Source organism: Apus apus, chromosome 2, assembly GCF_020740795.1.
Source record: "Apus apus isolate bApuApu2 chromosome 2, bApuApu2.pri.cur, whole genome shotgun sequence".
Taxonomy (NCBI): Eukaryota; Metazoa; Chordata; class Aves; order Apodiformes; family Apodidae; genus Apus; species Apus apus.
Window position 1 is genome coordinate 94,660,337 of NC_067283.1, and position 20,877 is coordinate 94,681,213.

At 44.8% G+C, this 20,877-nt stretch overlaps 1 protein-coding gene across 1 annotated transcript in view; it reads right to left on the minus strand.

Moving 5' to 3' along the window:
- The window catches only part of SCGN (secretagogin, EF-hand calcium binding protein), a 31,935-nt gene extending 12,221 nt beyond the window's left edge, over positions 1-19,714 (minus strand). The window contains exons 1-6 of the mRNA XM_051609139.1: positions 19,622-19,714; positions 18,774-18,844; positions 5,461-5,553; positions 5,083-5,172; positions 4,221-4,277; positions 1,290-1,367 (exon numbers count right to left, since the gene is read on the minus strand). Coding sequence (XP_051465099.1) covers positions 1,290-1,367; positions 4,221-4,277; positions 5,083-5,172; positions 5,461-5,553; positions 18,774-18,844; positions 19,622-19,694 — 462 coding nt within the window. The 5' untranslated portion in view covers positions 19,695-19,714. The remainder of the gene's footprint in view (positions 1-1,289; positions 1,368-4,220; positions 4,278-5,082; positions 5,173-5,460; positions 5,554-18,773; positions 18,845-19,621) is intronic.
- Positions 19,715-20,877: the final 1,163 nt, after the last annotated feature.

The following is a 20,877-nucleotide window of genomic DNA, read 5'->3' on the forward strand; positions in this document are numbered from 1 at the left end:
CCTCTAACATAGAGACTAAACTGCCTCTCCAAAGTTACAAAGCAAATCTGTAAAAAAACCATGGTAATAGAAACCAGACCAGGCTGTCAGCCCCAGGCTGCTTTGATATCTAGCTGTGTTGGGACAGCAGAAATCTTAGATCTTTCTTGGGAAATTATTGGAAGGGGTAAGAAGTTGGAGGAAATAAACAGCCCTGTGTCTGCAAGCTTCAGATCATCTGTTACTCTTCACCTGATCAGAGATTCTGGGGATAGAAACCTTAAAGGAGCAGCAAAAAAGCTATTTACTACCTGCAAACACTGCCAGGAAGGTTTTTATTCTAGCTGTAGTTTATGGAGCTTTATTGTTTTCAAGCTCCACCAGCTGGAAAATAATCTCTGTAGCTCACATTCCTCTTCCTTCACTGTCCTATCAATATGCAAAAAAATCTGCACTCCCCTCTGGCATACAAAGTTTTTCACTTTGCTCTGAAGAGTCACATTTCTAGGCACAGATGCATCATGCATACATAACATGGCACTGCAAATATGTGGGCAGCTCCCACTTTGCTTGCATACCAAGCTATTATTTAGGCACAAACACAGATTTTGTGCCAAGAATCGAAGCAGCAAATCATTTAGAAAATTCAATGGTAAAGTTTGCTAGTGGAATTCAAATGACACCCTTGAGAATGACATCAGAAATGAGCTTTTTCTTTCCTTTTTTTTTTTTTTTTTTTTTTAAAGTTGCTCTGAAATCCAGGTGACTGATGCAAAACTGACACTGAATACTATGTTGGTGATTGCAGGATAAAAGGAATATTGTCATAAAGCAGGGGAAGAGTTGGAGCTTGCAACCTTCCAGCATTTCAGGGAAGCAGCAGGGAGCCAGCAAGGCTTGCTGGGCTTTGCAGAGCACAAGAGCCAAATACCTGCGTGTCTTGGGAGCAAAAGGCTTTGCTAGGAGGGAGGGAAATAAGGAGCTGGAGATCTGGCTGAGGCTGAACAAGCCCTGCAGCATGATGCACCTCAATTATTTAATTTTTTTAAATGGATTTAGGGCTTGGATAGCTTTGGTGTAAAGTTGAGCTATTTTCTCATATTAAGCAGTCCAATTCAAAGCAAAAATATATGAAATGCTGTTCACAGCTGATGTCCAGTGCAGTGCAAAGAAATAGCAGCAGTATGGGCTAATTCCACAGGGCTCTCTTGGAGAAGATACAACATTTATGGCCCTATAGACATTGATCATGGATGAGATTTTTTAGGCAGTACTATAATCTAAACAACATTATCAGTGTCTTTCCTTACCATGGTATCAGTGTATTCTTCTAGCTTTACTTCAGCAATTGTCTTGTTATGCTGCAAAAAGAGATCTCGCAGGAAATCCTGTAGTAAAGAAAGAGAAAAAGTTTACTCCTTAGAGTAAATTGAAGAAATAACAGTAAGAAATTTGATTCAAATTCAGCATGACTCAAAATTCACCTCCCTGATTAGTACTAGAGTCTTCAATTTCATATAAACTTCACATATTCTTGGTCGAAACATATTTTTTCAAATAAATTTTTAAAATAGCCAAATTTGCCCAGAGCAGGCATACTGGAACAAGTCATAATTTACTCACAGAATAAGCAAAAGATAATATAAGTCCTGCAATATTTGCTAACTGATCTCAAATAAAAATATTTGCCATTCAGCAAAACACTCATGTCTCTGGTGGAGCTCAGGCTGGAGCCACAAGCCAAGAGGTCAGCACAGGGTCTGCATCCCCTACATGGATTCTGTTCCCAGCTGTTCCTGAACAGGCTTCTGCTTCAATAGCCTGAGCTTTAAAAAGAAATCAGCGTTCAGAAAATCTCCAGGCTCAGAAAGAGGTTGTGAAGAAATTTGATTGATGAAACACAAAGGCTTTGGCTTTGTTTAGTTGGGTGAGGGACGTGCAAAGCCAAGTTGAGGCAAGGGGGAAGCAGGACAACAAGGACAACAGCAGACCACCCTCTCTGATTTGAAGGTGGAAAGGGATAAAACCAAGCTCACTATAGATTAGTCTATGGGGTGGTACGTTTATGTTTGAGAGACAGTGTGCTAGTGAGGTCCTTTGGTCTGCCACCTCAGTGGAGACAGGGAATGGAGATCCACACAGCAGCAAAGTCATGAGGGTTATTGATGGGTTAGAAACCATGGAAGTGCCTCAGAATGGTCACATAGGAATTAGGGCTTCTAATCCCTAAATGGCAGTGGGATCAATAACCCAACTGAAGTGCATCTACAGTAGTGGTCACAGGATGGAAAACAAACAGGAGGAGCCATTGTGCAGCAAGAAAACTACGATATAGTTGCAATCTTGGAAACATGGTGGGATGACTTGCACAACTGGAGTACTGCAATGGATGGCTACAAACTCTACAGAAGGAATAGGATAGGAAGGAGAGGAGGAGTCTAGGACAACTCTCCACTCCCAACTCTCCATGGGACATTTTGCTGCAGACAACTTGCCATCGGGACTGCTCCCTGCTGGACAACTCACCACTGGGACATCTGTACACCAGGACAGCCCTCAACAGGAACAACTCTCTGCATATTGGCAGATGAGGAGCAGCACAGTCCTGTGTCATCTGCTGATCTACAGAGAGTTGTCCCCACGGAGGGCTGTCCCAGTGCAGAGATGTCCCGGCATAGAGATGTCCTGGTGGCAAGTTGTCCAGTAGAGAGTTGTCCTGGTGGTGAGTTCGCTTCAGCAGCAAGTTGTCCCATTACTTGTTGGTGATGCTATCAGTTATTGGAGACTGGTTAACAGAGTCCCTTGGGGGGCAGTCCTGAAGAGCAAAGGAGTCCAGGAAGTCTGGATGCTCTTTAAGACGAAATCTTAAAGGCGAAGGAGCAAGCTGTCCCCAGCTGCCAAAGGCCATCAGGGAAGAAGACTGGCTTGGCTGAAGAGAAAGTTTTGACTGGAAAAGAGGAAAAATAAAAGCAGAGTTTATGGCCTTTGAAAGAAGGGGCAGGCCACTCAGGAGGATTACAAAGGTTATGAAGGGAGCTTATGCTTGAAGAAAATTAGAAGGGCCAAAGCCCAACTAGAACTGAATCTGGCTACTGCCATAAAAGGCAAAAAAAATGTTTCTATAAATACATTAGCAACAGAAGGAGGACTAAGGAGACAGTTCATCCTTTATGGAATGTGGGGGGAGACATACTGACAAAGGAGGAGGAAAAGGCTGAGGTACTTAATGATTTCTTTGTCTTTAGTAGTAAAAGCAGTTGTCCTCTGGTTACCTAGACCACTGAGCTGGAAGACAAGGAAGGGGAGCAGAATGAGGCCCCATAAGTCTTGGGGAAGAGTGGCTGGAAAGCTGCCTGGCAGAAAAGGACCTGGGAGTGTTGATGGACAGCCAGCTGAATATGAGCCAGCAGTGTGTCCAGGTGGCCAAGAAGGCCAATGGCATCCTGGCTTGTATCAGAAATAGTGGGACTAGCAGAAGTAGGGATGTAATTGTCCCCCTGTACTGGGCACTGGTGAAACCACATCTCAAGTACTGTGTGCAGTTCTGGGCTCCTCACTACAAGAAGGACCTTGAAGTGCTGGAGCAAGTCCAGAGAAGGGCAACAAAGCTTGTGATGGTCTAGAGCACAAGACTTATGAGGAGCAGCGGAGGGAACTGGGGTTGGTAGCCTAGAGAAAAACCAGATGAGGGGAGACCTTGTTGCTCTGTACAACTACCTGAATGGAGGTTGTAGTGAGGTAAGGTTTGGTTTCATCTCTGTATTAACAAGCAACAGGACAAGAGGAAATGGCCCCAAGTTGTGTCAAGGGAGGTTTAGATTGGGTATTAGGAAAATTTTTTTCATCAAAAGGGTTGTCAGGCACTGGAACAGTGCCCAGGGAAGTGTTAGAATCACCATCCCTGGAAGTATTTAAAAGATGTGCCGATGTGGTGCTTTGGGACATCGTTTAGTGGTGGACTTAGCAGTGCTGGGTTAACAGTTGGACTTGATAATCTTAAAGGTCTTTTCCAACCTTAATTATTCTATGAGTCTAGAAAATTCTATCCCTCCCAGCAGGATCCTTGGATCTGTGCCAGGAGGCTGGGGGGTCCCAAGTCCTTAAACTCACCATGAACAACCTAGAAATACTCTTTGTCAAACACACAAAAAGACAGCAAAGTGGTAAAGCTGATGAAAAGGCTCCCGTTGACATCAGTGAGCTGTAGATCAAGCCCAAACAGAGTTATTAGAATAACTTACTTTGAGCTCTCCAGCTGAAATAAATCCACTGCTATCAGCATCGTAGCTGCGCCAGATCTGAAGGGACATAGATTGATACGATGACATAAATATTGTGGTCAATCATCTGCTCGGGTGCCAGATCATAAAGATTCAAAGCAGGCCTTCCATAATGAGCAAGCTGTTGCATTAGCCAGTATTTAATTAATTGTAGACAAAATAAACTAAACTTTGCACACAATAGCTTTTACTTGTATTTGGATGCTGGACATGTGACGTGCTGCTATCACATATTTAATGCAGACGCGCTGCCTATAAAAAGGAAGAAAAGACTAAGAAACAGCTCCACATTTCTTACCTAATTTGTACATGCAACTTCTCTTCTTGCCTTAAGTAAAAGTCTAGACCTCACACAACTGGCCTGCCTACAGATATCCCCAGTTTGGGTGTAAAATAAAATTAACAGCAAGCAGTCTATAGTATGACCTAGAAAGGTTGGACCAGATGATCCTTGAGGTCCCTTTCAACCTGGCATTCTATGATTTTAGGATTCTATGAACCTAGGATTCTATGATCAGTCTTGAAAAAAACTGAAATTCTGTGTTTGTATACTTAGATGCTGAGAGTGGAGGGAGACTGGGCAAGGTTAAGGAGACTTCATGGGCTGGTGCTCCTCAGTTGAGCAGGCTTATGGAGATTTTCACCACACACCAGGACAATGCACCAGGATAAAACGGTATAACCTTCTCTACCTGAACAGATCAGGACTTGTTTTGCTTCCACAGTAACCACATATTTTCCATGCTGTGTTCTATGGAGGGTGGAAGTGTACATTTTGAAGCTGTTGGCATGCAAAGGGAAGAAACAATGTGAAGCTACAAACCCGCATGAATTCCACACTGTTGTCCAAGGGAGTTTCCCGTCGGAAAAGCAGCAGAAAGTTCTCATCATCTGGCAAGATCATGTTTGCAAGCTGGTAAAAAAAAAAACACAAAAACTTTTAAAAAAACCCAAACAAACTCAAAATGTGTAAGAAATGGGAAAACTTGGGTGGCTGCTCTGCTGACCCAGTATGGGAAATAAAAGCTGGGCATGTTGTTGCCTTGGAAATAAACCCCAACCAAGAGATCTGGTTAATTTAATACTCCATGACTCACCTCCTCCACACCCAAGCTCTATCTCCCATATGTCTCAAGTCTGCTCTATGTCCTAATTCTCCCTCCTGTAAAATAAATTCTGGGCTGGGGTTGAGGAAAGATACCTCTTGGATTTGCAGGCGTCCATCTGTGGTAACATCGTAGGCAGACATGAATTGATCCTTCATCCTCTGTATTTTTTCTTCTGTTATTGTGTCCTGACATGGGAAAAACAACAAGCCCATGAAGTCACAGGTAATGACCAGGATCATTGCGTCCTTACAATCAAGCGTCAAACCTTCTAAAAGCCCACAAACACTGTAGATTAATTTTTGCTATGCATAGCAACTAAGCTTTCAGTTGGAAGACCAGTGTTTGGAGAGCCCAAAATATTCCAGTGACACCTGCTTCTTTAGCCAGCTATTCCCACTAAATTACTGGGATTTGGTTTTACAGGCATTTCCATGCTGCTCATCTTCATCTTTTTCTGTTCAGGAAGATGTTCTTATCCTTGAACTACATCTCTGTAATTCATTAGATCATGAGCCTTGAAAGGTGTCAGTGGAGCTAGATTGTTGCTTATTTTTGTGTCAACTGGCTCAAGATCTGGCACCAAGCCCTGCCAGTGTGTCTGGGTTAATAGCATGAGATTTCAAGCAATTCATATTCCCTTGGCATCTGCTCAACCCCATAATCAATGAATACATAGTGAGGAGCTTTCAGGACTTGCCAGATTTTAACTGTTTTAATGATCCTAAAGGTCTTTTCCAACCCAAGCAATTTTATGATTCTATGTTTTGACAGGCATTGCTGTGACAGTTTAAATACAATGCTTAAGTTCAGTATGCATGTTTTCCTTTTCCTAGCAATAATCTTTAGGTTACCTGGTCTGACAGGGCCACAAGAAGTACCATTTCCCCATCCTGGGGACAGGCCTCTGGTCAGATGAGCTTTGTGGCTGGGCTGGGAAGCTCAGCTAGTTAATCTCTCCCAAGCAACAATGAAGACCAGCATTACCTCCTGCACCCACACTGAGCAGGTTCTGGCTTCTCTCCCAGTCCCAAGGAAAATAACTGCCTCTGGGAGGGGAGGGAGGAGGATAACCCAGACTGGCTCTTGGCATGCTGTTGTAGCATTTTTTGCAAGAAAATAAATAAAGCTCTCTACAACTACCTGAAGGGAAGTTGAGAGGCCGGTGTTGGTCTCTTCTCCCAATTAACTAGTGATTGGATGAGAGCAAACGGGTTTAAGTTGTGCAAGAGGAGGTTTAGGTTGGGTATTAGGAAAAAAAATACCTTTACTGAAAGAGTGGTGAGGCATTTGAACAGGCCATCCAGGGAGGTGGTGGAGTTGCCATCCCTGGAGATGTTCAAGAAGTGCTTAGATGTGGTGCTTAGGATATAGTTTAGTGGTTGTGGCAGTTGGATTACGGTTAGATTTGATGATCTTGAAGGTCTTTTCCAACCTTAATGATGACATGATTCTGTGATTCTACAAGCTCTTCCCTGCTCCTGAAGAAAAACACTTCAAAGGTTTTATCACCTCTACAGCCAGGTGGAGTAAGGACTATAGCTGTCCAGTCTTCCTGGGCCTCCTAACTCAGTTTCTTGTCCTTTCAGCTACTCTTGCAAGTTTATGAGTTTGTACAATCCTCAGTTTCTTAACAGTGTGACACAAGACCACAAGTGATTTCTCCGTTTCTCAGTGCATACATCAATGCAGCCTGCCTGGCTGTTCAGAAGAAAAGCAAATATAAATCTCTTAGGAAAGGACATCCTCTGTTGCCTGCACTGGCAGAGCGAGCAGTGGGTGTGCATGCTCCGCCTGATGCTCTGGATGTAGGACATCCAGGCCTCAGAGTATTCACTGCCTGATGTGCTCCTTTAGGCCCTGATTCTGCAAAGTATGAACTGGAGCAACTCTGCAAAAAGTTGCATGGGGTGGAAGGAGATCATTCTGTAAGGTTTGTCACCACTGAGCTGGGTAGCAACTGCAGCTCATGTTCTTACTTCAGATCAGTATTTGAAACCACCATGCTAGAGACTGAACATGCCTCACCCCAAACCTTCCTTGGCCATACCCACACTCAGTAGAAGGCAAATGACAAGAGCAATTTCCAGCTGCTCTCAGGTGGAACAGCTGCACAGCTTTTGCTCAGCAGCATCTGCCATGGTCAGTGATGTAGAGACACATTAGGATGTCACAGATGAGGTAATCAAAAAGAAAATTTAGTATATTCTGCTTAGGCTCTTCAAGCTAGGTCCGTCTTTGCACACACTTTGTCACCAGCTTCCCCCACATCCTTAGATGTGACTAGTGTTTAGAGCCTTAATTTCCTGCTAGTAATAACAGAAAAAAATATCTATAGGTAAATGGGTAGGTAGACAGTATCACTGATCATTTATGAGATAATTTGCCTTCACCTTAATACACACCAGACTCAGAGCTCATGAACACTTACCTGCACAAAATCATTATGATCTTATACAGATATCAGATATACAGTGCTGAAGATCCTACACTGAAATCAGGGGAGAAAGAGTTAATTTGCTTTAGATTATAAATGTCACATCAAAATCGCCAAGAGGGAGCACTACTTAGAACAAGTGAAATGCCTTCACCCAGAGTAATACAGGACTAGCATGTGCACAATGTTGAAAAATGTGGGAATCTAGGAGTGGGAATGGAAGGATGGGGTCACCCACATGTCTCTTCATAAGGCGGGTGGGGTACATCCCCCAGGGACACCTTTGGAGCGCATGGCCAAGGGCTGGCAACTTGCCATTCAGAGGCAAAAATCACTATCCCAGCAGTGACCTTGCAAGGACGTGCCCGAGGTGTCAGTCTTCATCCTGGGGCCTGCCTGGTGGTGGCTCTCAGTCCAATCCCCAGAGGGGTGGCTAGCCAGCCCTGAGGGCTGTGTGGCTGGGCACCCACACCCACTGCTCCAGGTGGTGCTCAGTGCCAACCCCCTGTGTGTGGGCATAGGGGGCACAGCACACCAGTGACCATGAACATACAGTCATCTTTCCCCTCAGCATTATAGCTCGCCTTCATGCTAATTGTCTTCTGATGGCACCTTGACACTTTGAGACAGCTCCCTGGTGTTACACAAGCCTATCAGTTGCCAACTTCAATAGGCTTGCAAAGTACTCTGAAATTATCCTCCTCCGTGCCCAGTAGGTTATTTCTGAAACGATAATCATAGCTGATATTTGAAAAGTGTGCTGTGGAGTTCAGACTAGTAATTTGTTAAGAAAGCTTATTGCTCAACTTCATGTCAGCTATTAACCACCACTTGTTGAGCTTTGTGTGGCAGGGACATTGTTATCTGCATAAAAATAGGGCTGCCTCCCTTTTTTTTTTTTTTTTTTAATTTTCCACTGATTTAAACTATGACATACATCAAGCAAATACCCAAAATACTTAGAATATCTCCAACAGCATTTAGTTCAAGGGGTTACACTACAGTGGATTTTTTTAAATTGGGCAATATCTCTCTGTTCATAAATATTCTACTTATGAAACGCAAGTGGAAATGGATCTGTTAAAACCCAGCCTTTACTCCTGAAGAGGGAAAGTGAAGTAAAAGATGCTGCACAAACTGGCACTCCAAAGATGTGTGCTTAAGGCAAAATTATTTCTGTATTACAAGTTTTTACACTAAGAATTATACACCTTAGTTTATGTCAATTAGGTTTCAAAGGTGACCTTTATGTTTATTAAAAATGAAACAAAACAATTTTGTAAAAGTAACAGAAAAAAGATCAAATAAGCCATGCCACTTCTGAGCAGAAACCAAGGTTGGTAGACCTGGACTCCAAGACCAACCTACTGGTGGTGCAGACCAATAGCTTGCTCTGATTGCCTTTCCATTCCAAAAATATTAAAAAGGTTGAAAAAAACCCTGACATGTAATCTGCATAATTTGTTCCCCTTGTTCAAGCAAAGCCACGAACTGCAGACTCCTGCTGTTTTTGCTGACTCTGTAATCAGATTTCAGAGGTCAGCAGCCTCTGGCAGGGCAGCCTGGGCAGGCTGCAGAGCACAGCCAGGACATGGGCTGGATGTGCCAATCCCTCCCTGAAGGTTTAGGAAGCAAGTTCTGTTCTCTGGCATCTTTAGGTTTTGTTTGTGCATGGGTTTGCCTCCAAATCACATCTGAGGCACTGCTGCATCCAGGCAGCGACACTGGGAAGCTGAGGAACAGCAGCCTCATGCCTAGACAAAAACATGCTCCAGAAACAGAGGGAGAAAAGTATTGGGGCAAAAATATTACCTATGTAATATTCCAGGACTTATAGAGCTGAGGTAGGATTTTACTAGCCAAACATCTTGTCCTTGGTTTTATTTGTACTGGGGCAATGTCCTGGGAACCCTAGAGGGAGGCACCACAGCTGGGACTCCAAGCTCAGCTCAGAAGAAAGGAGATGGACTGAGAGAAAGAGCAAGCAAAGCCAGAGAGTGGGGAAATAAAGAAAGACAACATAAGGAATAGTAATTTTTTTAAAGGCTTGTAGATACAGCAACCCTGTTACAGTCATGTAAGTTTACAAAGTTAATTTTTTTTCAGTGGTATTGTTGCTTTACACAGACAGGATTCAGATATCGTCAAAAAGGGACAAAATAACTATTCCCAGCTAAGAAACAAGACGAGGCAGTTTCTGCAGGCAGGGCTTGGGCAGGGATCCAGCAACCATCTGGAGGTGTGAGGGCATTTCTCATGCAGCTCTGGGGCCGGGGGCTGAGCTGGCATATCAGGACCCTGCAGGGCTGCAGAGGGGCACTGGCTGGACCAGGGGGCTGCAGGGGATTCCTCACTGCCTCAGCCACCCTGCAGTGAGCTTGCTGAGGGGAAGTGAGACCGATGATAGAGGGAGAAAGATCTGGAACAGAAGAAGGGGAGACTATTTATAAGGGCATGTAGTGATAGGACAAGGGATAATGACTTTGAATTATAAGAGGGGAGATTTAGGTTAGACATTAGGAAGAAATTCTTCAGTGTGAGGGTGGTGAGACACTGGAACAGGCTGCCCAGAGAAGGTGAGGATGCCCCATCCCTGGAAGCGTTCAAGGCCAGATTGGATGGGGCTTTGAGCAACCTGGTCCAGTGGAAGGTGTCCCTGCCTATGACTGGGGATTTGGAACTTGATGACCTTTAAGGTCCATTCCAAACCAAACCATTTTATGATTCTATGAGACCTCCAGGCAGGCAGATGAGGGGACAAACGATATTGACACTCAAACACAGGTGCTGTGCTGAGTGCTATGGCCACTGGCTTCCCCGGGAAGTTTGCTTTTCCTTCCTTCTCTTTAATTATTAACTTGTTCAACTACAGATTTCAACAAGCAGGAAAGCCTGGAAACCAAACATAGTCAGCTTTCAAATGAGCTCAGGCTCATGCTTCGTTTATTCAAGTTATATGAAACACAGGGGGAGTAATAAAAAAAAAAAATACACCACCTTTCTTCTCTGGAAACCAAGTGTACAAACAGCACGGTACAAATTCATGCCTCTTATCTCTGTGAGCTGAGATGGGGGAAATGGCTTTGCAGCAAGAACACAGCTGTAGTTGAGCACAGCTTTTTTCATCAGAGCTAATGCTGTCTTGATTCTGTTGCCTGTTTTAAGCAGCAGATCCCTCCCCATTTTCAAAGGTTTGCAAAGCTTTCTCAAGTGTTCACTGCTTAGGCTAAAATTCTGCAGCCTTCTTAACAGATGGATAATTTTCCTTTTTGTGAATGTTTAAGTTAATGTGGTTTCATCCTTTTTCCTGTAGCTGTCTCTATGGGGAGGCCTTTCTTGTCATTCCTTGTTTTCTCTGTTGCGTGCACCTCCCTGAGTTCATGGAATTAGATTGAATCAAGAGTTTAACAGCCCTAATTGACAGAGGAGCACAGTTTCCCCAGAACTGCTGCCCACTTAAGGTAGAAACAGCTTTAGAGATGCTCAGGACTGATGCTAACGTTAATCAACACTTCACTGAAGAAGATTCCGTGCTCCAGTCTGGAAAACATGCCTGAACCAGGACCCACCTTCAGTTTTGCTCAGTTTTGGGCTGAGGAACAGTGCAGTTGCAGAGAGAGCAAGTGCTTGGCAAGAATGGGTCCTGCAGCAGAAGTAACCCCCAGCAGTGTCTTCCTCATGCTCCTTTAAGGGAAAGAAACTCCAACCCTCTGCTAATTTCCATGAAATATGATCTTCATTGGGCTATAATGATAATGGGAGCCAGCCTGTAATGGAGAGATGCTTTAACCTCTCTTCAGGTTGCTTCATATGAGTTGTAAAGCTTCAGCTGCCCTGGTCCCTCACAGGTTGCATGCTGTGAGGTTTCCGAGAGCCACTGCATGTTCCCACTGTCCAGTCAAGGAAGAAATCCTTACTACTACATGCCATAAGGAAAAGCCATGCCATTTTTGTCCTCATAAAAACACACAGTTTAAAATATGTGACCGTGTTCATACATTTCTCAAGGGTAAGGAGTAAATTTCTTACTATGGATGCTCTTCCACAGAGTTTTGCAGAGAAAAGCTTCTCTGCCTCAAGTTGCCATAACAAACGAATTTTGTGCTTTCTCCTTTCCAGTCTTCATCTTCCCTTTTGCCAAAACCCTTTAGAAGTATTTAACATCACAAAGGTAATCTGATTTTCAGTACTGTTTGTAATAATAGAAATGGCATGTTCCTTTATTTATTTATTTAAATCTGCCCAGCATTTGATTTATTTGTTGTGATTAGTTCTGGCTCTTCAGAGACCTGGCTGTCATGGGTCTTCTTTGTTAACCTATTCCTTTTGTATCATCACACTCCTGTTCTGTGCTTTCTAATTAAGTTTTTGCTCCTTAAGGGATCCTTGTGCTTGGCAGTGGCTTGCCTTGATGAAAACACAACTATGAGTCATTCATTTGGGGGGTTAAAAAGCAAATGTTTGGAGCAGTATGGACACTTTCCCACTTGATGAAAGGGCACATCTCATTTAATTCCTGCTGATCAAGACAGTCTTGTCATAGATTAATTTTTTTTTCCTTCTTGACATGATTTTGGAAGCCTGCCACTATATTGATAAGGCTAAAAAAAAGCAAGAAGAAACTAAACACAAGTGACTGTTTTAGCCTGTTTCTCGCAAAATAATGAGGCTTCTCTGAAAAGGCTGGCTTGAGCACATGTTTCTCCTAACACCATTTCAGCCAGATTTGATAGGAGGGCAAAGGGTCCCAGAGATATCAAGTTCCTACAAGATCCATGAAAATAAACTATGTCTGCCAAGAATGCTAGTTGGAAAACAAACTCAACAACTGTTACCATGCCAAAAGCCACATAGTACAGAGAGGAGGCCAGCAAAGACCAGATGAGACATCAGTAACATACACTTTGAGCTGAGAACTCTTTTTTTGGCCAAATATTTCCTCTTCAGATCCCATAGCATTAAAAAAAACCCCAACACAACCAAATCACATTAATTACTTCATTTCACACGTGCAGTATTAGGTTGGATTGCCTGCATTATATGGGATTTCATCCTGCAGCTCCTAGGCCAACTTCTCGTTTTGGCCAATCTCGCTGACTTAACTGCAGTGCTATCAGTTGAGAATTTGGCCCTGTATTTTGGTTAGGATTTATTATAATCCTGCATGCTACAATAGAAAAGTGATCATCCTGTCATCCTGTGCTGTGTTTTGGTTCTTTTGCTCTCATCAGCACACATGTGGGAAATATTTTTTCATGTGGAAGGTGCCAGCATCCAACAAAGGCTGTTACAGCCTTCCCTGGGCCATCACGGTTTTGTGGTTAGGCTTTGGACAGGTTCTTTGCTCTGCCCCTGCTGCTGGACTGAAAGCTTTTTTACATGCCTTTGGGCAATGAAAACATACCGTGTCTGTTTTTTCTCAGAGGCATGTTGAGTTTGCTTTTAGAGGTATCTCCAGATGCTTGCAGTGCCCTGCCTTAATGTGCAGGAACAGGAATGAGAACTGGTCAGACTAATCAAGGCTGACAAAAACCACACCTAAAGAAGACTGTATTTGGCAGTCATAGAAGGGCTTGGGTTGTAAGGGACCTTAAAGATATCTACTTCCAACCCCCTGACATGGGCAGGGACACCTTCCACTAGACCAGGTTGCTCAAAGCCCCATCCAATCTGGCCTTGAACACTTCCAGGAAAGGGGATCCAAAACTTCCCTGGGTAACCTGTTCCAGTGTCTCACCTCCCTCATGGTCAAGAATTTCTTCCTTATAACTAAATAATCTGGATAGAGTCAGGTTTTAGATTTCTGAATTAGTCTGGTGGAAGATGCAGGATATTTTCTGCTAGAGGTCTCCTTGCTATTGACCTGCTGGTTAAAGAGACCCCTGGTCTGTGATCCTGGTTCTCTTGGGGTGGTAAAACATAGGGGAAAACTGCTTTGGATGGCTCTGAGCCTGGCTGAGAAACTGGCCATTAAACTTCATTTGAACAACTAGGTGCTGCATTCCTGACCATACTAAATTAAACACATAATTTAGATAGACAATACATTGTGCAAGGCAAGGATGAAGTGCAAGAGTCATCATCTGCTCATCTTCTTTATGGTTGTTCAGGGTGAGCTCCTGAAGATTAACCTCAGACCCTTTAAGTCATAACTATCCAGGTGGTTTGGGGGTGGGGAAATTATAACCTCTTTGGCCTGATCAAATTTACACTTCAAAAATTTTTACATGTGGTCTCTTACACACTTACAGTTAGGTGAAGGCAACTGAATTTATCTGAAAGTCTTCTATCTACTTTTAACATAATTTAAGCAAATTAAATACCTTTCCGTGAAAGAGCCCTGGAAGCATAATGGTAACAGGCATTTCCTTCTGTATCTGCCCAAACATAATTGGTTTTATTGAAACTTTCAGAAAGCCAAATCTAAAATTTATAGCCATTCATCTATAAAACTCTTCTTCTTTAATTATTACAATAATATATATAGGGCTTCATTAAAGGTATAGCAAAGAAGCAAGGAAGATCCTAAATAATCTCTACAGAAAGAAAGATGCACAGCAATTTAAGAGACAAAGGCATGGGCAGTATTCCTGTTTCAATATAATTACTTCTTCAGTGCTGAAAGAAAATATCCTTATCACTAAGTTTTCACCTCAGTATAAAAACTTCTAGAAAATGCATGGAAAGGTGTATGTATGTAAAATAAAGAGTGAGCAGAAGAGAGCACAGGCAGCCCATAGCAATGGTGCAGCAGCAGGGTGGGAGCTGGAGGCCCAGATAGTTAGAGCGAAGGCATAGGAGTAATAACAATAGATGGACAATGCCAGCAGTTTACAAACTTGTGCTGGTGTGTGGTGAATTATCCTCGATTCTGCCTCATATCCCTCAAACAAACCCAACCACAGAAGCTACTCCAGCTGATTGAGAATTTATATAAACTGTAGCGTCATAAATGCCCTGTTTCATTGAAACCTTGTGGGTATATAACACATACCTAGAAATTGAAGGGATTTTCCTTCAAAACAAAGCAAAGCAGAGCAGAGCAGAGCAGAGCAGAGCAGAGCAGAGCAGAGCAGAGCAGAGCAGGACTATTTCAGTTGAAAGGGATCCAACATTCATCTGGTTCAACTGCCTGATCACTTCAGGGTTGACCAAAAGTTGGAGCATGTTCTTAAGGGCATCATCCAAATGCCTCCAACAAAGATCCATTGCTGGAGGAGAAACAGAAAGCAGCACTTGGGATTTGGGCTGGTTTATTGTAGGTCTACCTTTATTGCAAAGTTTTCCTTTCCCCCTCTCAAAATGATTGATGGTTCAATAAAAGATGATGAGTTCACCTCCCTCACTGGATGGAATTTCAACTTTCCTTCCTTGCTCAGAGCCATCAGGAAGAGCTGTCCCTCTCAGCTTCCCAACAGGCTCCCTGTTGCATTGTTTTCCCAGCTGCTCCCATTCCCTGGCATTTACTGTCAGCTGGGGATGTTAAAGAGTAGCTGGGAAGAAAAACAGAGCTCAAGGACTACAGTGGTCATTAAGAAAAATAACAGCTTTGAGAGTGCAGGCTGAAAAAAATATAATTATGAAGCCATTTGCTATTCAAGAAGAGACAACTTCTAGTGCTGATAACATTATTTATCACTTGTATAGCACTTTAGAGAGTCACTAATTAATCCTTGTGACACATCTGGAAATTATGCCAGTGTGTTACTGTCTGCCCCTTTTACTGTGCAAGAAAACAGAGATGTTAAGAGCCCAAAGAAGGAGTAAAGGTCAAAAGAGCACTAAAGCAGAGAGGTGCTCAGTCCCAGTTCACTGCTTGTATCACAAGGAACACTTTCTTTCTACAGGATGTTGAAAAACAGTGCAAAGGGGATCTTCTACCACTCCCACTATAACCACAAGCCCATACAACATAAATCACATGAAAGAGAAAAACGGCTCAACATTGTTAAACAAACTCATTGTGCAATGGTACCAGAGATCTTTGTTTAATCCAGTCCAATAGATGATCCCCATGCCTTGGGGAGCAGGGCAGGGTACTGCTCTCAGGCTCCCAGGACAAAGCTTCCCTTGGGCTTTCTGCCATTGCTCTGCCTGCTACCTGCTGGGTGGAAGACCTTTTTGTCCCAGAAGAACTGCAGCTAGGTTGCTGGTGAAGGGGAACAAGGCAACACATCATCTTACCCCTCAGGGTAATACTGCTGAGGTGATATACTGCCAAAAATAGGCAAGAAAACCAGGAGAGAAAACCAGAAACGCTTGAGAGCCTGTTTGAGCTTCCTGGCAGTGGGTGATCATTGTCTTCCAGAATTAGCTTATTTCTTCTATTCAATCAGGAGAGAGGGAGTTGGCTCATTCTTAATTCAATTTGTGTTAAGATTTTTATTTTAATGGCAAAATCTAGACAGCAGAAGCAAAGGAGATGCACGCTAGATGAGGGTGCTGACTTAAGCTGGAGTCATCTAAGTGGAGAATTTTGGCAATTAGTGAAACAGGTCTTGATTTCTTGAAGCAAGTTAGTTCATTGCTAGAACACCCTCATTTTGCCTCTGTGCTGATACCTAACAAGATATAATAGATACAATAATATCACACTGATACCAGCAAGATGACAAAACCTGCTGTAACACACTGAGTTTGCAACCCAGCTGGTGTGATGTTCTCTCCAAACTCTCACGCTAGGGACGCTAGGGCAGCTATGGGCCAGAGTGGGGCTTGGAGTTTCCTCTTGATCTCTGACCATTAGGAAGCTGCCTGCACTATTAGATGCACCTGGGTCAGTACAACCCCAGGCACAAATACAGGCTGGGGGAAGAATGGCTGGAGAGCAGCCCTGAGGAGAAGGACTTGGGGGTGGTGGTAGATGAGAAGCTCAACATGAGCCGCCAGTGTGTGCTGGAGCCCAGAGAGCAACTGCATCCTGGGCTACATCAAAAGAAGTGTGTCCAGCAGGGCCAGGGAGGTGATTCTGCCCCTCTTCTTTGGTGAGACCCCACCTGGAGTACTGTGTCCAGTTCTGGAGCCCTCAGCACAGGAAAGACATGGAGCTGTTGAAGAGGGTCCAGAGAAGGGCCACAAAGATGGTCATAGGGCTGGAGCACCTCTGCTATGAAGACAGGCTGAGGGAGTTGGGGTTGTTCAGCCTGGAGAAGAGAAGGCTCTGGGGAGACTTTATAGCAGCCCTCCTGTACCTGAAGGGGCCTACAGGAAAGCTGGGGGCAGGCTTTTCATCAGAGACAGTAGCAATAGGACAAGAGGTAATCGTTTTAAACTGAAAGAGGGGACATTTAGGTTAGATATCAGGAAAAAATTCTTCACCATGAGGGCAGTAAGGCACTGGAATTGGTTGTGGAAACCCTCTCCCTGGAGGTGTTTAAGGCCTGGTTGAATGAAGCCTGGTCTAGTGTGGGGTGTTCATGCTCATAGCATGATCTTTAAGGTCCCTTCCAACCACAACCATTCTGTGATTCCTGACCAAACCTTGGTTTTATTACCAGCTACAGCTCACTCTGGAGGGCCCCACCCGGAGGTCCCTTGCTTCAGCAACTCACTGCAGCCTTGAGATCTGCTGCTTCATTTTAAGCTTCTCCTTCAACATCTCATGTTTGCTGTCACTGGGTTCATTTGAGCGTCCTTCACACTGGTGTTTCAATACCCCAAGACTAGCAGCTCCCAATCTCATTCAATCTCTTTTTTTTTTTTTCCCTGGGCAAACTGTCACAACCATTTCAGTTTCTTTTCCAATCAGTTTCTCTGTGTCCCTAATGATTCCTAGCACTTATCATTGAGGTTTTTTTATTTGCTTGAATGCCTTTTTATGTGCCAGTTGGTTAATCTATCCTTCCATGCACTACAAAGACTTTTCTGCAGAAACTGCCAATATTTCGATCCAAATTTGCTTGCAAATTGAACAAAAACATGCTTGAAAAATTATTCACAGCTACTGTCATTTTTATTGTAGCCCCAAAGATGCAAGAATCCTAATTGGCTTGTAAGTACAATTCTGATTTTACACTTGATACTCATAAATTTAAGCCTTTCACCAAACACCTTTCCTCCTCTTCATTAATTATTTTTTCCTTAAAGGAATTCTGTCATCTCCTTGTTAATCTGTTTATTGGCACACTGTCTCATTCCATTTGGAAGATGCTTACTCCTTTTCCCTTCCCAGTTGGGCACACATTGTGCAGTGAAAATATTAAGGCCATTATCAGAATGTATTTTTTAGATACTTTCGAGCAGCTGACTTGAGTGGCAGGATTTCCTCTTCATTGATGGTGCCAATCAAAGACAGCTTATGACCTGGAGCTAAGGAAACCAGTCCCTGTAAACTGACCTGCAACTTTCTGGTAAAACTGAGATGCAGAGAGTGAGAGATGGGAAATGCTTTCCAAACGTAGGAAAGAAAGCAAGAACAGAAACCCAGAAACACCTGAGAGCCAGGTCTTGACCTTAAGAGCAACAGAATTGACTCATGTTTGGCTTCTAGCTGTTTCATCGATACAGATGTATGTCTCCTCCCTAAGCACCATTTAAAATTAATGACAGTATATTTTTTAAAAAATTGACCTTGGACAGAAACTTATCATATTAACAAAACTAATCAGCACTAGCTTGAATAAATCATCACCACCGTCCTCCCCCTCTCCCTGCCAGACTGTGTGCTGGTGCTTTTCCATTTGTTCCTAGTCAAAGGAGGTAAATTACTTTATCTCTACAATTCCAACAAGCCCCTTCAGCTGGTGCCAACCACAGTCTCACCATGGCAGCAGCTGTTGGACTGCAAACAACTGCTCAAACTTCTCAGGCGACTGCACTTGCTTAAATGCAACCTTGTTGCCAAGAGAAAAGCTTTTTCCCTTGGGGATCACTAAGGAAGACATCAATCAGAGAACAACAAACACGAATCATCTCTCAGCTAATGTCCTTTTTACTGGCCTTGATGCACAACTAACACGGCGTGGTACTTACTTCTGGTCCAAGTTTCTCCAGGAGATGATGAAAAAAACTGTCAAGCTCCTTCCCTTCTATGTAACCATTGTCTAAATAAAAGTCAAATATATTAATGGTCAGGTGGCACTGCCTGAGCTCTGGGAACCACAGCATGGGCTGTGTGCTGGGAGCCCCAGGCTGCATGGTGGGGGTCTCAGCAGGAGCCCTGCCTGCCCACATGAGGGGGAGGGGGTTCCTTCTCAATTTGATCGGTTCACATCTGTGTGCCCAGAGAAACTGTGGATGCCCCCCTCCCTGGAAGTGTTCAAAGACAGGTTAGAATGGGCTTTGAGCAACCTGGTCCAGTGGGAGGTGTCCCTTTCCATGCAGGGGGTTGGAACTAGATGATCTTTGAAGTCCTTTCCAACCCAAACCATTCTATTATTAATTCTACATGGGTGCTGGGCACAGCGTTGCAGAGCTCCCGCAAGGGTTCTCTTTACAGAAAACTTTTCAGGGAAAAGGAAACTAAACAACACCCCGAAAAAACCACGACCAAGTGGGACAAGAGGGAACAGCAGAAGCAACGGAGAGGTCACGAAAACGCAAAAAACTTTGGAGTGAAAAAAAGGAATTTTCAGACCTCAGATCGGGGTGTGTTGAGGAAGAAGAGAGGAGCTCTGAACCACCTGCAGGAGCCTGTGGGAGTGCAGCTTGGACACCCTGGCACACTCCCACTCCTACGGCCACCCCGCCCGCACCTGCAGCAGCCCAGGCACCCCACACCGCACCCACCCGCACGGGCACCCCCTCACCCCCGTCCTCCAGCAGACACCCTCTCCCTGCGTGTGTCCCCCCTTTTCCCGCCCCGATCCCGTCCCACTTGCCGTCGGCGTCGAGGCGCCTCCAGGCGCCCAGGAAGGCAGCGGCGTCCAGGCGCGCCGCGCTGCCGCTCTCCATGGTGCTGCCGGCCGCGCCCGACCGCGCAAGCCCCGCGCAAACCAGCCCCGCGCAAACCAGCCCCGCGCAAATACCGCGCAAACAACCCAGCCCCGCGCAAACAACCCAGCCCCGCGCCGGGTCTGCCCGCGCCCCGCAGACGTCCCCGCCTTTGAGGGCCACGGCCCCGCCCCGGGGGCGGCCCCGCGGGGGGTGCGGGGGAAAGGCTCCCCCAGACGAGCGACACGCGGGCGCTGCCAGGGCTCCGCAGCCCCCCGGAGCCGCCGGGTGGGGGGCCCCGTGTTTTGCTGGCAGGGCTGCCCCAGGTGGGCTGGGGAAACACCCGGCACCTTGCAGCCCGCCTTTAAAGTTTCAGAACTCCCGTAAGGTAGGCAGAAGCGCTTAGGGGAAAGGGGAGGCTTCAGAGAAGCAGCAGTGTTTAAGGGGGGGGGGGAAAGGTTTGCTAAAGCTTGTAACTCTCCTCCTCAGTTTATGAGGAACAGGCAGGGATCTCTCACCTTCTCACCCCTCCCAGCCATTGGGAAGGTTTCCCTCCCTGGAGTGAAGAGCCACATGATGAAGACTGATGGAAATCTGCACCCTCTTCCTCCTGTAACACTAATTAACAGAAGAAGGCTGCAAAACTCCAGGCACTTGCCATCCCACATGGCACAGTGGGGCATGGAGGCCACTCTTTGGCCCCACTTCTCTCCCCAGGACTCATCTACCCGAGACAGGGAGCATCCTGACCTAGGTTTTTAGCAAAGAGCTGCCCATCAGTTTCTAACAAGGTTCGTAATCTGGCTTTGGAAAGCATCACCATGGCTGGTACCAGCAAGAGTCCTTGCTAGTTTCTTGCTAAAAATATTCTTAACAAAACTAACTTAAGAAGAAATACTACCCATGTTTTGAAATACTTGCAAGCAGAAGCACCCTGGCATTCCACAGGGATGGAGACAGGAGGGTTTTTCAGGAACTGCTGCAAAACTCCAGGCACTTGTCACAGCTGGTTCTCCCTCATGCCCTCCCAGGGGGAAGAGCAAGCAAGACCTTATTTAAACTGCCAATATTTTATTCAGGATCTCATACAGCCTCAGTGAAACCAGACCCAGGCTGGAGATTTAAAAAGGACCTTAAAGCTCAACGGGCTCTCCCAAAAATTCATCATTAACTGTGCATGAGGGTATGGATGAGAGGCGTCCGT